The 17,746-nt window shown below is 41.6% G+C and overlaps 1 protein-coding gene across 4 annotated transcripts; it reads left to right on the top strand.

Moving 5' to 3' along the window:
- Positions 1-143: 143 nt before the first annotated feature.
- On the top strand, positions 144-15,966 carry LOC128252934 (elongation of very long chain fatty acids protein 7). 4 transcript variants are annotated; one of them, XM_052981164.1, is made up of 7 exons: positions 144-215; positions 249-537; positions 11,802-11,939; positions 12,581-12,688; positions 12,762-12,842; positions 13,888-14,349; positions 15,154-15,966. In XM_052981164.1, the coding sequence occupies exons 2-7, from the start codon at positions 535-537 to the stop codon at positions 15,349-15,351; spliced, it is 990 nt and encodes a 329-aa protein (XP_052837124.1). In that variant the 5' UTR covers positions 144-215; positions 249-534; the 3' UTR covers positions 15,352-15,966. The 4 variants fall into 4 exon arrangements, with proteins under 4 accessions (XP_052837124.1, XP_052837125.1, XP_052837123.1 ...); XM_052981165.1 differs by having other exon boundaries at positions 176-537; XM_052981163.1 differs by lacking the exons at positions 144-215; positions 249-537 and adding an exon at positions 2,325-2,378.
- The last annotated feature ends 1,780 nt before the right edge of the window (positions 15,967-17,746 follow it).

Below are 17,746 nucleotides of genomic sequence, written 5' to 3'. Positions count from 1 at the left end.
GCTCACACGCTCCGCTCGCCTAAAATGAGCGGTCGGCGCCGCTGCCCTGCGCCGACGTCTGCGCCGGCGTCAGCGGACGGCCAACTCCGCTCCTACGACTGCGAGGCGGTATAAAAGTAAAGCGGCAGCGTGAAATCAAACTTATTTCAGTGTTTTTGGTTTGAACGTAAAAAGCGCACGCTCGCCCAGTCGCTGTCCAGTTGCTGTCCAGTGAAGTCCAGCAGTCGCAGCCGCAGCCGCAGCCGCAGTAGCAGCAGTCGCTCTCGCAGTCGCAGCATCCCAGCGGATCCCCGATAGTGATGTGGAAACAAAGAAACCCTGTAACAATGCTCAAACTGTGTGTGCGTGTGTAGACTCTAGAAAACTCTAAGCCAAGCGAACAAGGACAGTGCCCAGAAAGTGATAAATCGAAGGCCAAAGACGAGAAAGTCTCTCTAAATTAGCCAAGTGATCAAAAAAAAATATAACTAGCTCCTTGAAATAAACGCAAGATAAACCGACTTCTAGTGCCTGATAACCGCGATTTAAAGCAAAATGGTAAGTAAAGGAATTCCCAAAGTGACTCAAGGGAAAATTGATTCCACCAAAAAGCCTCTACATTCAAATGGCTGACCAACTAGTAATTTCGATGCCGACATGCAAGCCTGAATAAACGTACATACGTTGAGTTTCCATTAATCCCGCAAATGACCCTTTGCACACGACTTGTGTATGCTGTTATTAAGTAAAAAATATTAACAAATAATGAAAAAGTGAACCCCATGCCCCGGTGATGAGTATCCGCAATGTTGGCGGTTGGCGTACAAATTAATTGAGCCAATTATTCATCGAGGAAACCTTTAGTACACGAGCTGTTCCCGGTTCTTGTTCGCTTTCTTTGAAATGGAAAAAAACCGAGCTCTGGCTGCTGGTTTTCATTTTCAAGTACACATTCGCCAGCCAGGTTTTTCAATGTCTTTCTCAAATGCATTTTTGCCGACGCCGCGCAGACCTTTCGACGCTTTTACCCCCGCTTTCTGCCCCAAAACGTGAGCGATTTCTGTTTTGCTAGAGCCATTCGCACTTGAGTTTCGCGAAAAGTGCACACAGAAATTGCAGGCGCTGCAATAATTTCGTCGCTGCTGCTTTGTTACGTCTGCGGTTGCTGCAGTAACAGCACAGCAACAACAGCACAGCAGCAACAGCACAGCAGCAACACCAACAGCACAGCAGCAACATCGACAACATCGCTGGCTGGTTGGCTGGCGGTCAAGTGAAGTGAAGTGAAGGCTGGCTTTTGGTATTGGGTTTGGTTTTGGTTTTGGTTATGGTTTTGACCAGCTCACGAGCTGGCCCGACAACATTTCACACGGAAATGCAATGCAGTGCAGTCCAGTGCAGTGCAGTGCAGCGCTGACCTTGAATCTCAACTGGGGATATGGGATAACTGGCGATCGCAAGTGAAATGAAATGATAGCCCCTCAGGGCCAGGCCAACCGCTTTGCGCCGTCCGCCTTACTTATGCTTTCTGCTCATCATTGCAGATGCTGATGGGTGTAGAAATCCAGTGATTTTCATATTCATTCAGCGCCAGCTCCGCAAATTCGAGACAAAATCCCAGTGGGTCAACCATTCGCTGCTGCCGCTGGCTAATGATCACTCGCATTGCACCATTTCACAAAAACGGCAACCCAGAAATCGAAGCTTATTCAAATCTTCGAGTTGTTTTCTTCTCCTTTTCCTTTGGGCCTCTTGCACAACAGTTATTACACCTCGATTTTGAATTCGTTGGCTCTTTTGACACTGAAAAGTGCAAAGGCGCAGCGGCGAATTTACTAGGCCACTAGAGCCACTGCCACCCAGCTGCCAAACTGCGCAGCCCCCGCCGAGTGATCATAATAAAGTGTGCCTTAATCAGCCGATTTGCTTGCAGTCCCTGTGGGCCAGTTAGCCACTTTAGAGAGCCAGCTAGCGACGTTCACGTCGGTTTATTGTCGACTGTGCGCTCCACTCGGCTGTTTTTGGTAAGAGAAAAACAATAGAAAAGTGTGGCGAGAGCCTATAGGTTCAAGCTACAAAACCTTTGCTGGGGCGGGGGCACTGAAGTATCAGGCAGATAAGGCTGGCCGCATGTGACTCTGATCGCAGTGCACTGCTCTACTTCGATTTGCTTGGCCACACGCGGCGTATGCGCGATACTCTCAGCGGAGTAGTTGGCTACATTTGGTGAACTAGCATTGCTAGTGTTTGTTGTTCAACTTTTAGAAAAGTGCGTTTATTGTTGTGTATATTCAACTAAACTTAAAGCGCTCCCAGTTCCAAACTGATAAGACAGGTAAAGAGAGGAAAACGAGACCGCAATGACGATATTAATGGACTCTTGTCGGCCCGTGATTGAAGTAAGTGTGGTTTGAAATTCAGTTATTGCTTGTTTCCGATTAGACATGGAAGATTCGCCAGTAAAAATGTTGAAAAGCACTAAAAATAACAGCTTTTATATCTTGACTTTAACACACAGGCTTTGCTTTACAACTTGTTGAGTGTTTTATTGCAATTTTCGCAAGCTCTTCATTCCTTAAAACATTTCATTTAAACACTTTTGTTGCTTTTAATTGGGTCAACTGAGTTAATTTGTTGGAATTTATTAAATTAATTTCAATGGCATAACATAGCAAATTTGTGGGTCAGGAAATAGCCGAAATGTAACGATTTTGATGTTCAACTAATTTACATTAGTGCGAGTTCGGTTCCGTGTCTTTTTTTATAACATTTAAAATAGGCAGTGATTTCTGGCATTCAATTAACATTTTTGGCTCACAATTGTTTTCTTTTAAATAAGAAAGTTATGAAAATGATGTAAATATATTTCGCCAAACGGAGCAAACACTGTGAAAAGTTATTAAACATTTAATTAAGTAACCGAAGCGAAATTTAAATCAGTGGACTGAAAAATACCGATGAATACGTGAATGTAAAATGATTGACCAGCTTGAAGTCATTGCTTGTTTAATCGTATTGCTTGTTACTTACTTACTTACGATTGAGGGCAGGGAACTTTAAGCAGGGAAATGGCAGGGACGAAAACAAAGTCCGGCATTCGAATCGGAATTGCATATTAAATGCCTGAATCCAGATGGTAAGGTACTATTTTTAGTGCAAACGCCTAGCCTGAGTGGCAACATCAGTGCCACATACGTTCACGAAATAAATAAACACTGGCGAACTGACGGACGCCATGTAGAATGAATCAGCTAAAATATCTGAATTGAGGCTTTCGAATGGCATTTGGGGAACTCACTTACACTTACGCACCTTTGCTAGCCGGTTGAGTATTTGCAGCTGTGCACTTGACTATTAACTGAGTTTTTACTTGCTGCATACGGTTTCACACCGTAAACAAAACCCAACATTTAGCCGAAAGTCTTAAACATATCCACATCATATCACATATTTCAAAGTGGCTTTAGTTTTTTGATTGGTTTTTAAACCCTTTCTTTTTTTATAAAAATAATTTAATTTTATATTGGACTAATGTGGGTTTCCTGTGATGTATAGTTGGCAAAACAAAACCCAACATTAAGCCGAAAGTCTTAAACATATCCACATCATATCACATAGTTCATAGTGACTTAAGTTTTTTGATTGGTTTTTAAACACTTTCTTTTTTACAAAATTAATTTAATTTTATATTGGACTAATGTGGGTTTCCTGTGATGTATAGTTTTGGTGGCTCAGCTGACAGTTTTTTGATTTGAATAAATATTTCAAAAATTTGCTATTTAATATAGAGGCTTATATTTGCATAGAGAGTTTAGGGTTAAAGTTGGTATACTATTTTTAATCAAAAAATCCTCTTCAGAGGGTAAACTGATATACACGTTTCTCTCAGTGTGCATTTCGACAACCCGAAACTTGAAACGCTGCGTTGAGTGAGCGGAGTAAAACCGCCCCCGAAAGCAGCTGCACAACTTCCTTGGAGCAGCACAGCAGCAACGAAACGGCAGCATACACTCTGAGAAACTGTCTTGCACTAATTACCGGGGATTTGGGCTGACGACAAGCTGGCGGCTGCAAGAACAACTTCCAAGCCCGATTGCGAAATTAACTCGATTTGGCTGCTTTGAAAGCGGACAGAGTCAAGTCTTCTCTGGCCAAGCACACACACAAATGCAGGTGGATACTGCCCACTCAGTGGCGTAGGCAGGGGATCAAACTCCCCCATCTGGAATTATTCTGCAACAAAGCACCTCCCTCCACACCAAATCAGGGATACGCCCCTGAACACTTGTTGGTGGTGTGACAAGTGCATTTGCTGCACATGTTTCTCGGTTGCGAAATCGCCTGCTATTTCGATCGCGTGCAACTCGCGCGCGCTTGGTATTCGTTTGAAAGTTGTAAACGCGCTGCATTTTCAACTTGACCTACAAGAGCCGCGGATCGATCATCGGGCTGTGAACGGTGTTTTACAGGCGCTATATTGTCTTCTTATTTTTGTGGTTTGGCTTTGTGGTGGCTCCCTTATGGCTTTCCATTTACCGAAGATTTGTTTACGCATTTAACCAATCGTGTGTGAGGTGGTCCGCGGGGAGTTGCATCATCGTCTTGTCATATTAGACAAGATGCCGCTGGAGTAAGAGTCTCGGGCTGAACCTGAACGCTAGCTCCCAAGCCCGATGCAGATACACAGGTGCACAGATACACACGCTCCCTCCATTTGACTCTGTATCTTGTGAGTCGCCTGTTTACTGCGCTCAACTTGACCTATAAATTGATTTTAATGTTGCGCAGGTTCGATCGCCTGTGTTTGATTTTTCTTGGGCCCCATTCAAAGCAATTTTTTTCCCAAATGATCAAAAATCATTAAGTGCGACACGAGTTTGGGCCTCAGCTTCGATCGGGTTCGATCGATCGACCGACCCACCGCCCCGATGGCTCCGATGGCCCCATCACATGGGTGCAAACCTGTTTGGCCCTTTAAATTTACGATTTACCTCTTATTGCTTTTTCTTTTCGGCTGCTGCGGCTGCTGCGGCTGCTGCTGCTGCTGCTGCTGCTGCTGCTGGGAAAGTAAAAGTGTTGAGCTGGACAATTATGCGGCTCTACAACGGGAAACCATCATTTTTTTCTTACTGTGCAAATTGCTTAGTGCTGGCCTGCAGATGAGACTTATATAAAGATCGTTAAAATAAATCACAGAAAGAGATTTAGAGATGCTAATGCTGTCACCTGTCTCTCTCGCCAGGGCAATTGCAAAAATGAAATGAAATCCCATCCAGTAAGCCGCTGGTAAAGGCTGGCCGGTTGGCCTTGCCGAGAAAAATACATACCTACTAAAATTGAAAGATTTGAACTGTTACTACATCGCAGCCTCAACACCTATATCATCTTCTTCGCTACGTCAGTCGCTCGCCTCTCTTTGTTGTCTTCCCAATTATGCATTTGAAACTGAAACCCGTCAGATACTTTTTCAGGCGGTCCGGGGCGGAACTTGAAGTCAGGGCGACGGGAAGGGGGTGACGGGCGGGTCGGGATCTCGGACGCTTGGCTTAATTAATTGCCAGCATGTTGTAAAGTGTTAATAACATTTTTGTTGTTCGATTGTGGCTGCTGCTCGGCCGCTGATAATTTAATTGCTTTTGGGACTGAGGCACTCGGCACCAACCAAATGCAAATGTTAGCAAATATGTTTCTGTCCGCGGAGCATTTGATTTATATTAGCTTTTGGGTCAAGTTGTGCAAAGCCAAAAATTTGAATGATCAAAAATGCAGCCAACTCTGATTCGGAGCTTGGAATTTGTATTTTGCAAGCATTGTGGTTCGGGATGAATGCCATTGACTTTTTCCATCGGCTTGAATGAATAATAAACTGTAAAAAGAGCTAAAGACGATGGCATTGAAATCGGAATAGTGGTATTAATTAGTTAAATCAACAAAAGCTGAGCGGGAATGTGAACCATAAAACCCTGAATGTGTCTGCGGGTTTTTGGCCTAGATAGAGCACTGAAAAAAAACCCTATCAGATGGCTATAAAATATGGGGCTTATTTAATTTAATTTTATTAGAGGGCCTTAAGAAATATATAAAATGGCTTCCTATTTTGAGGCTTATTTAAACCATTAGTTCTTGTATTTTTGCCTAGCTACTAATACGTACACTGTTTTCGGCGCTTAATAATATCAAATTGAGTGGCTAAAGTTTTTTAAGATGGTTTGATTTTTGGAAAAGCATTATGTGATTTATATACATTTTAATCAATAAAATACATTATATTCTGAAAGATGCTAAATTTTATTTATTTAAATTACTTTATTGTATTGGAGAATAGTTAAGAATGGGTTATTCTTTACTGACTTGTTTTAGGTACTTAAGGGGGTATTCTGGTCTAGAAGGCAGTTTTAGGCAGTTTTTCAAGAAAGATAAGAAATAAATGAATAACATTTTTAATACACAATTTTGTATATGTTTTTTATAAACATTCTAAAAATACAAAAATTAAAAAAAAAAAAAAATTAAAAAAAAAAAAAAAATACACAAGAGTCGCCGAAAGACAGGCCGGTGGAGTGAGGTCTTCAAAAAAAAACGGTGCGTCCTTGTAGAGATCGGAAAAAAATTCAAAAAATTCTTCGTTAGTAAAGATGTCGTTATCGGGTTGACCACATTGAAAAACAAAAATCATTAAATATAACATAACGGCGACGACTTGAAAACAAAAAAACATTTTTAAACCAATTTTTTTGACCTTTTCAAATATTTTTAAAATACTTATAATCAAAATTATTTTAAGTTCGAGGCAGACGCGATAGAACAAGATATATTTGAATGACCCGGACTCCACGTCACCGAATTGGCTGTGTCTCCAAAAATAATTCGAATTTGGAAAAATCCTTTTAGGATCATATATTTGAAAGTCCAAACTAAAAATAAATCGATTTTTTCAAATTTCCAGACCAGAATACCTCCTTAAACACTTGATTCCAGTGTGATGGGCAGCCAATTTGTCCGGCCGCTTGCTTAACCCAGTGAGCCGCGATTAGAGCCAAAGTGGCCTCCTCTCCGACGATCGCTTATTACACAGTCACTGGCAACACATTAGGGCGACGATTTGTCGCAGGCGGGTGCGACTAAAAACAATCATTGTCCGGCAAAAGGTTCCCAGTCCGGGGCTTAGTCACTGTTTTGTGGGTCAGACCTAGATGGGGCCGGGTATGGGTATGGGGATGGGTATGGGTACGGGGAGTTGAGTTGCTGAGTTGAGTTGCTGCCGTCGATGGCGACATCGAACAATGATGATGGATATGAATGGTGAATGGCCAACTCATCGCATCGCCGGCGTTCGCGGGGCAGCCTCTAAGGCCGCCCGAATCATGGCCCCTGTAAATTTGAGCTTATGTACAAATGGCTCTCTGGACCCCGTCCGACTTTATGGCGCATAATGAAGCGTTAAAATGTAACGCGCAACAGCAGCGGCCACAAACAACAATTACAAATGCTGCTTTACACTTGCCGCTGCTGACGGAAGCATTTTAGTGGGTTTTTGGGGAAAGCATTTGGTGGCCAGCGCGTGTGAACCAAAGAAAGCGAAAAGGGTCGGCGTTTTGCCAAGAGATGGGATGCTGAGCTGCGGCTGTGACTTACGCAAACTGAGCAAAGCCAGCTAGCCGGCTTTATGTAATGACAAATACAATACGTTTCAGCTGCCATATTTGCTGGGCCAAAGTCCAGACAGCAGCCGACAGCTGGGCCAAAAGAGACAGCTTGGCAAAAAGCTAATGTTCTGGCCAATACATCATCATCATCACCGTGAATCGGCAGAATTCGATAGGGGGATTACACAAGCTGCGAAGATTTCTCGGCGGTGTGAATCATTTTTTGATAAGTATTGGCCAACCTTTTGCAGATCTGAGCAAAGCTGGTTTAAGAATTTGTGCATATATAGTGAACATTAGAGTGGGTAAATCTACGACTTATAACATTTCTTGTGTCCATATAAATCGAACTAATCTAACCACGTATACATATATAGCATGTTATTTGTTTTCGATCTACAGATTCCGGTTTAATTTGTTTTGTTCTTATTTCCTATGCCCTGTTTTGTTTACTTTGCTTTGCCACAAACACAGTTCAACAAACCGATGCGCAACAAATGTATAATTGCAGATTTGCCCAGAGCTTACAGATGGCCGGCTAATTTTGTTTACGTCCCAACTGCTATTCTGCGACCACCCAGATGGACATTATCCGCTATTGGAATCCCAGCTTCAGATAATTCACTTCAAAGTAGTCGAACGCGAGTTTGTGTATTCAAATCAGCGCCAAGAAGTTAACTGATGTGATGTGCGGAATAGCCTCATTAATGCAGCTGTGCTGCGCACTACTCGAAAAAAGATCAGCAGCGATGACAGCCGTGTTTTTGGGCCCACGCCCGCGCACTTGTTGGTGCGGCAGGTTCGTGTCTTAAGTCTTTTGTTTGCGCATCGATAAAATCACGAAAACAAGAAACTGCTTGCCAGCTTAGAAATGACAAGGTATGGCTTCGCATGATAGATCGAGTTTTGACAGATCATTAGATAAGCTGATTGGCGGCGGGCACACAAAGCCCGTCGATTATGAATGAAATTCCTGTTGGTTCCGGAACTGGCCTGAACTTGCTCCTGCATCATGTTGAAAACTGGTTGTAAAGGCCACAAATGTCGGTTCTAACTAGAGCACCTCCCAGTTCCCCCCGCCGAAAAACACAGACATGCACTCGGAAATGCAGCGACATAAACTGACGGCATTTTCGGACACAGTCGAGCCAAGCAAATAGCCGCACAGACCGACAATTAAATTTAATTGCGCTTAGTGGTCGTCTGTAGCTCCGTCTTTGCCTCCGCTAGCAAGTGCACTATAATGCGTGTTAAGTATATACTATTTTCCACTTAATGGATCTCACCCAGATAGTGTGAGAAAACGGGTTTTATGACGCTCATCGCGAGTAATTTTCCTTAATCAAATGGCATAAAATATGTGAAATTAAAACACTAGTTGCTGACCTACGTCAGTTGGCCAGGAAGAGTGCAATGCAAATTGCTTAATAGCTGGCCATAATCACTGAAATTTACACTTGATTAACACCTACACATTACATATTCAACGTACTAGAAAGCTAGCAAATTACCTAAAAATGTTGCCGCACCGGAAGTGGCTTAAAAGTTACAAGGCCGGAAATTTCCCAAAGCATCAAGCAAAATATTTATAAAAGTTAAACTATAGGGCTCGATTATTTTAAATACCTAATTTTGAGGGCAAGCTTTGAAGAGTTCGATTCCTGGCCTGAGCTAATTTGAATATTACTTCTAAGGGGTATCTAACCATTATCATTGTGTATTACCTTTCAGTTGAAGAGCATTTACTTGTTTTATTAATGTGTGCTAAGCCTAAGAAATTTCAAAGTGGAGGCCAGTGCCAGTTAATAGCTTACGGAAGTTTCACAGAACATAAATTATGAGGCATATATGATGTCATTTGTTGAAAGTTATTACCATTCCGCTAGAGTATCCAATTGTACTTTCCAGTTTTCCCCTCCTTCCGTAAATTCAATTAACTAGCACGCACCTAAAAAAGTGAAAATCTCCGCCACAGACTCTCCCGGAAAGTGAATCTTAATTAGATGCAATCAACGGCGACATTGTTGAGATGCGATGCCGACTCCTCCGGACTTGGAGACCAGCAAACTGAGTCGGAAACCTTGTTGCTGGGCCAGCCCTAATTTTGTTTTGAAAATGTTGCCAGTCATTGCCGGCACATGGAGCTCAAGAGTCCGATGTCTGGAGTGGCAGAAGTTGCTATAAACTTGCAACGCAGGTGCCATACGTCACAAGACGAAGTTGTTTGGCTTTGGCATCGGTTCGCCCGGGTCCAGCAATTACACGCTGCCGGCCACACCCACACCCACTGTTTTCCCAGCCACAGCCAGCAAGTTGGCCAGTCAGTAAGTTGACCAGTCAGCAAGTTGGCCAGTCAGTAAGTTGACCTGGCCGCCTAATGGCAGACGCGGTTCATTAAGGGACAAACGGCAAGACGGGGCTGTCAACGCTGGGTCAGCGTACCCCGCCGACTTCGATGGTGATTGCTGACGTACTTGGCTGGCCAGACGACAAATGAGCATTGTTTCCCCGACCACCGATCCCCGTTCTACGGCTGAACGTCTACGTCTTGTTGGTGCCCCCGGCCGAGAATGATGGATGAGCCGTTTGTGGCCAGTGGCGTAGTTGAGACATCTGGGTGCTCAACGGTGAGCTTGGGTGTTATGCAAATCAAAATCGCTCTGAGCTGGTAAAGAATTGGACAAACACAAAGTTGCACCTGCATTTCCGTAGCTCAAACTTAGGTGAGAGGCCAGACTTTATGAGAGACTAAATTATATACAATTCGTCTGCATAAGTCTATTAATAAAAACGCTCCGCAATTCAAATCAAATTCATACGCAAAGAGATTTTTAAATTTGTATAATTATTTTTTACAAGTCAATAAACTATATTAGTTATCGTTAAATTAAAGGAAATTGGTTTCAGTATCGAATTGCAAGAAATTATTAAGTAAATACCAGCGCCTTGATTTGTGTTTGGAGTGTTTGGGAGCTCAGGGCTTAAATGTACAAAAAAGAAAGCTTAATGTTTCAGAAGGTCTTTCCGTTGCGAACCTTGGACATGTTCTCGATTTACTTCCGCTGAACTTAATAAGATATCCCTTACGGAAATTAAATGTAGAACAATGTACTTTTTGACCATTAAAAACAATAAAAAGTTAATTGCCAGCACTGCTTTAAATATTTCCCTACTTACCGACAAAGGCAAGCCGGGAAAGAGCTAGGGGGTTGCAATTGGGGTTAGATGTTTCAATTACAATTGCAAATGAGTAAAAGTTAGCTGTAATTCAGTAATCGAGTTATGTTGGTATCGAACTAATTGAGTTGGCAAGAGCAGCTTTCGAAATCGCGGGCTTCCTTGACATTCCACCGTCCACACATACGCCCCTGGTTCGTTGAAATCAATTAGGGTAACCCTAACCCCTCCGTGGAGTCGGCTGCTACCGCCGCTGCAACCCCCGCTGCAATTAAGAGTAGCGTTGTTTTCCTTAATTGCCGCCAGTCAGGTATTTAACTATTTAAGCGACGATTAGCACTCGCGGAACTGGTTTAGCTTTTCCTGGCATCCCCCGCAGACCGTTCTCCCCCGACTTCTGTGCTGGTCACTCAGTCAGTCAGTCGGTCAGTCAGTCAGTCGGTCGGGCTGTCCAACCATTTCTAGATTGTTTTGTTTCGCTATTTATCACACGGACAAGAGGCCATTGCGGATTGCAACATCGCTGCCAGCCGGCTGCACCAGTTTTTCCGCTGGATTTTACTTTTTATTTTGATGTACACGATGTACATATGCCTATATGTTCATGCAGCTGGCAATGCGGAGTGCTAAGCGACAATGGGAAATTACTGCTCGCAAATATTATAGAAAATCACGGATTGTCGGCTAATGGTGAGCTCCACGCGGAAATTCGCGCTGAATGTTGTCTTGGCCAGCTTCGAGTTCCTTAATCTTTGGTCATTGCACCACTTGATTGATTCGCTGAGGGGGGACGTTTAATTAAAACCAAAATCAGAAGCAAAACGCCCAATACCCAAAGTCAGATAGTCGGTCAGTTGTCCGCCTGGCTGGAATTAGCCTGAAACTGTAGTGCTGCAATAGCCAGTCACTAATTTATTGATTTGACACTTGATCCCGATTGGCCACTCCCCGATAGCCCACTTGACTAATCTGTTACCTCTCTGCTCTTTGCACTTGCAGGATTACCTCACAATGTTCTACGATGGCTGGCGGGATCTGATGGACAACAAGTCGGATCCGCGAACACGAGACTACCCGCTCATGAGCTCGCCGTTCCCCACGATAGCCATCAGTCTGACATACGCGTACATCGTGAAGGTAAGTGGTCCGTTGGTTAGGGAAGCACCGATCCATAATTATTGGACTGGGGACGGACGCTGCAGAATCGAACAAAAAGCACTGTTCTCGCTGATTTGCTGGCCATAACTGGCCGACTCTGATCTGATCTGATCCTTTTCGAAAACTAGTTTCGCTTAATGGCATTGCGAAATGGCTGTGAATCGCTAGTCCGGGGTTCAGGGCCATCCAATGTGTGTGACGGTCGTCGTGCAAAAGTCGTTTCGAAATGTGACCCGAACGCCGGGCGACGATTATGCAAAATTCGAAAATTCAAAAATCAATTCCAATAACGATTTCTATTTAGGTTTCCCGCTTTGCATTGGTTCACATTCATAATTTAACAAAAGCATTTAACTTACTTTCACATGACTGCTAAAATCGAGCGGGGGGAGGGAGGGGCGGGGTATCGGCAGGCCAAACAAAAGACTTAAGCAACGAACTTGTCACAAAACCAACAGACAAAGTCGGTCGCGTCGACTGATTTGATTTGATAATTGCTGCAACAGGCTTTGGCCTCTGTTTGCATATGCTAAACGACGCGCGAAGGGGCTCAGATTCGGAGTCGATGTGAGGAGGATGCCACAACAGATACAGAGGGACTAATCAACGACTTATTCCAGGTACTCGGACCCAAGCTCATGGAAAACAGAAAGCCTTTCGAGCTACGCAAGGTCTTGATCGTCTACAATGCAGCGCAGGTTGTCTTCAGTGCCTGGCTCTTTTACGAGGTAATATAAAATTGGTTTATTGAGTAGGTTCCCCAGAAAAATAACCACTTATCCCGTCCTTGTGCATTTATAGTCCTGCATAGGTGGATGGCTGAACGGCTATAGTTTGCGATGCGAACCCGTTAACTATTCCTACTCGCCGAAAGCGATTCGTGTAAGTATACATGGAAGCTCTTATATATATATCTATCTTATATCTAAGCAAATATGTGTAGCCAAACATCGGGCAATAAATTTAGATTTTAGCTTTTGGTTGGCAAATAGCAGAGTTCTTTTGTTGACTGGGCTAGACTTTATGTAAGCAACCAGTTTTTGGCCTCGAAGCGACAAGAAATTAGAAAAAATGGCAATCGCGACAGGTTCTCTTATGCTAATCACAAAGAAATGGATACCGAAAGCCGGCCGGCTGTGTGGCCAGTGGACAGTGAATAGCGAATAGCGCGGATTGAGGAATCTCACGTGTGTCGCCAGGCTGGCTAAAGTGGGTAAATGACCCAAAGAAAGTGGCGGTCTTAGAAAGTTGACAGGCGAAAGATTTTGCAAATCACCCATTTTTCGTTATTGATAATCGTGGGGTTTGTCCGACCGTTAGTTCCAGAGCAAACGGAATCTATCTACCCATGCTGCGACCGTTCTTTTGCATAACAATGGACGTCTGAATGAATAAACATGTATGTTAGGACTTGTGGCATTTCTAAATAAAGTGCTAAAGATTATCATATGTTGCAATAGATACATGTATCTCTTGTATTTCTGTCTCCAGCATGTTTATGTACTGGTTATTAAAAATAATTTAAACCCATTGATTGCAGACACCAAAAATTTAAAGATTTTAAAATCAATTCAAGGTATTTTTGTGTGAGCTCATTTTAAAAAAAGGTATTTTAATATTTAGATATGGGAAGTCTCCGTGGCTATAAAGATTTTAAACTTAAATTTTTTAACTGATTTCGAAATGGAATTGTTATTCAAAACTGGCACATAAGATCAACTTTCAAAGCAGGGCTGAATATATAAGCAAATAAAAAAATTCAGTTATCTTAAGCTTCTGATGTTGTTGGCTTTCTTTGAAAATTCCTATATATGAAATGCGTTTACTTGTGCAAATGTGTTCTAGAAATACCTGTGATGATTAAGGGAACTTTTTGCCTTTAACGGAAATGAAATAACTAACCCAACATGTCCACTTGATCTTGCAGACCGCAGAGGGTTGCTGGTGGTACTACTTCTCCAAGTTCACCGAGTTCTTCGACACCTTCTTCTTCGTGATGCGCAAGCGGTACGACCAGGTGTCCACCCTGCACGTGATCCACCACGGCATCATGCCCGTATCCGTCTGGTGGGGCGTCAAGTTCACGCCCGGCGGCCACTCCACCTTCTTCGGCTTCCTGAACACCTTCGTGCACATCTTCATGTACGCGTACTACATGCTGGCCGCGATGGGCCCCAAGGTGCAGCGCTACCTGTGGTGGAAGAAGTACCTGACGGTGCTGCAGATGATCCAGTTCGTCCTGGTGATGGTGCACTCTTTCCAGCTGTTCTTCAAGAACGACTGCAACTACCCCATCGGCTTCGCCTACTTCATCGGAGCCCATGCGGTGATGTTCTACTTCCTGTTCTCAAACTTCTACAAGCGCGCCTATGTGAAGCGCGGTGGCAAGGTAAGAATATCCTATGTACATACTTATTTTTATTTTGTTACGTAACAAATTTACAAAACAGTTTTGTACAGCTACATTTTCAAGAACTAGACAGTCTTTGCCACTAAAATGCTACACATGCTATAAAAATAACGATTTTTATATTTTATGACCAAGTGGCTTTTTAATATTTCTTTTTAAATAATTAATGCTATTTGTTTTTCGAGGTACAAAGTTGACTACCGCTTTCTTTAGAACAACAATTGTGTGGAAAACAAGACACTTCCGCAGAAAAAATAGTTAAAATAACTAAAAATCTTAATTTAAGGTCAACTTTCTCAAAAGGATTTTTAGTTTCCTGCCGCTATTGTAAGGATGCAAAAATACAGAAAGTAGAAGGGGTTGCATTTGCTACTGCTGCATTAAGACAATTTTTATCTACAAAACGCTGCATAAGGTTTTCGTCTTTATAAATAATCCAATTTATATAATTATTTGATTGCATTTTTAACGTTTACACACTGTACTGGAATATTCCCATTGCAATTGGAGCTACAGCCTTCGTTTGGCTTACTTCTTTTATTTTACGCAAAGCCAGTGGTCATTTAGGTATTAGACTCAGCAAGTGCTTCCTTCTGTATTTTTTTAATCCCAAACAAGATACTTTATGTTTTCAAAAATGCAGACACACGGAAATAGTTTGTTCCTAATTTTTGTATTTTCCCTTTTTTAAGTAAAACTACAACAATATTTTTCGTAGCATTTTGTGAGAATCGATGTCTTATCTTGTATTAAAGAATGAAGGTAAAAACTTCTTCATTGCAGGACAAGCCGGCGGTGAAGGCGAACGGACATGCGAACGGACACGCCAAGGCGCTGAAGGACGGCGATGAGGCGCCCGCCAGCAACGGCCAGGCCAACGGCTTCCACAACTCCTTTTCCAAGTTTACCACGAATATGTGCAATCCGGCCCTGAACTCCGCGACGAGACAGCGCGTGCTCGTGAACGCCGGCAACAAGTGAGCCCCGCCAGCCCGCCAGCCTGCCTGCCAGCCAAACATGAAACACACATAAGCATAAATTAATTACGCTACCAATTAAATTACCGTACATTTAAATTAAACGTAAGCATAGGGAGTCCAAGCCTACATCTAAGCCAAATCGAATTCGCAAACCAGATCAATTAAAGACAAGGAAACAAAAACATTATTTCATGGTCAATCCATGGTGACCGCACGTATGGATCACACATCGCTGGCCAACTGCTCTGCTGTCGATCTGCTGTCCTTCCAATATAAATAAATCCACACTTGTCCCCAACGCCTTCCACATCCCGTCATACACGTGCATGTACATAGATCGTTCATCACTGCTGAGAGTTTAAGCGGTTCTCGTGGCGATAGCGCCGCTCATCTAATTGTAATACTTTAAAATACATCCTTGTTCGACGGAGCGACGGTCACTGATGACCGCCGCTCGTTCGCCAAGCCGTCCCGCTTTACATATCTATCGCTCTGCACTTTTGTATTTTTGGTTATGCAAGCGAAGCTTTTTGATACGTGTATATTATTTCTATGGATTGTTTTGAACAAAAGAAATGTGTTTTTATTTTATAAATAAATTCGAGATTAAAACGTAGTCAACAAACTATTGATAATAATGCAATGATTGGGTGAGGGGCGTATATTTTCTGTACACATTTTAAATAATTCATTTGTTATCGCTGTGAATAAAGGCAAATCTGCCTTTTGTTTATATCCTTGCAGAGGGTATTAAAACATGACCCATGACATATATATTCTTGATCAGCATCACTAGGAGAGTTTATCTAGCCATGTCCGTCTGGTCAGATTTAATGCTATCTGCATAAGGCTTTCCCACAAGTACTCTTTATATTGCAGTTGTTATATAGGTCTGATCGAGTCGAATCGGTTTATATCATATAGCTCCCATAGGAACAATCGGGTAAAAAATGAAACAAATTTAAATTTGATCAAAATCGGAAGTCTATATCTTAAAGAGCCCATGGAACCCCCCAAATTATTAATATTAAACAAAAATGAAACCAAAAAATTTAACAGCTTTTATTTTTCATTTTTTTTAAATTCTTTTGGACATGGTAATGGTTTGATAATTTAAAACTCAGCTTTTAATTTTATTCAAATCGGAAAAATAGGAACGTTCGTATAAAAATCATTGCAGCTTAAATTTTTTAGACATTTATGTATTTAGTTCAAAATATAGAGGTTTTAAGGAATATGTAATTTAATTGCCGAAGTTTTTAGTTAAAATCAATTATTTGCTCCACATACTAAATAGTTAGAATCTGAACTTGTTCATTCCCTTTTGCCAAGATGTGGCGGTCGCCATCTGCCGTTTGTCGGCAGTACTAACAGTGGTAAACTATTATACATCCATTTTACATGTATAATTACTGGATAAATTGTGAAAAATACTTTCATCATGGGTTAGTGTCTGTAAAAAGATTGCTCTAAAATGTAGAGTATAAATGGTTTGCTTAAAGCCAAGATACTCCGAACTAAATCGAATAAAACAAATGATCTTAAGACAACAACAAAAATGCGAAGGACCATAAATGAACTTAGTTTTGTTGTAGTTTCAAAGTTTCTTAATATAACTATTTATGCGAGCCAGGACTGCCACCTTGACAAGGGACAAAAAAATTACAAAATTAAATTCCTAAGCAATTTAATTTTTTTGGATTGGTTTGCTTACATATTTTAGTTCGATTAGGTCATGATCCGCTGTGCCTAAGTCAAAACAATACCTTATTCGCTTGATCAATTTACCATGGCTTTCCAAAGGCATAAATTGTACCTATAGGTATTTTTCTACGATTCTATAATTGAGAAAATGATTTTAGGTAATTGCACTAAGGTCTTGGTCATATCATACATTCATACAAATATTAACCAACCTCCAACTGTGACACTGCCGAGTATAAACAATTAAAAAAAAAATAACATATTTCCATGCAGGGGAATAGCACCGGACAGCTACAATATTTAATATATAGCTGAGTATTATGCAACTGCACTGCTGAAAACTCTTACCCAAAGTTTTGATGGTGGGCAGATTAATGTTTATATATATTAATAAAACTTAATGCTAGTTATGATTTTTTTTAGAAACAAGTATGAATATAGAAAAGTTAAACTTTTGTTTAGGAATTATTATTTATTATTTCATTTGAATCAGAAAATAAATAATTATAATTTAGTTTGTGGCAATTATTTTTACATTTTTTTTTTTTTAATTTTTATAAAAAACAATTTTTGAAACAAAAACCTGTTCTTGGGATTAGAAGAAAACGGATTTGTGTGACGAATTTAAACATTCAGGGTTCATTATATTCTGAGTGTAAGTGCGTAGGGTGCTTAAGTGAAAAAAAGTTCAA

The sequence above is a fragment of the Drosophila gunungcola genome, chromosome 3R (assembly GCF_025200985.1).
Source record: "Drosophila gunungcola strain Sukarami chromosome 3R, Dgunungcola_SK_2, whole genome shotgun sequence".
Lineage (NCBI taxonomy): Eukaryota > Metazoa > Arthropoda > Insecta > Diptera > Drosophilidae > Drosophila > Drosophila gunungcola.
This window is presented reverse-complemented; position numbering and strand designations above follow the sequence as displayed.

Excerpts from the sequence above, each read along its gene's own strand:
- LOC128252934 (XM_052981163.1), top strand. The coding sequence starts at position 2,340 with ATGACGATATTAATGGACTCTTGTCGGCCCGTGATTGAA. Across the intron at positions 12,689-12,761 it reads GTGCCTGGCTCTTTTACGAG|TCCTGCATAGGTGGATGGCT; the intron begins GTAATATAAAAT and ends GTGCATTTATAG. Across the intron at positions 12,843-13,887 it reads ACTCGCCGAAAGCGATTCGT|ACCGCAGAGGGTTGCTGGTG; the intron begins GTAAGTATACAT and ends TTGATCTTGCAG.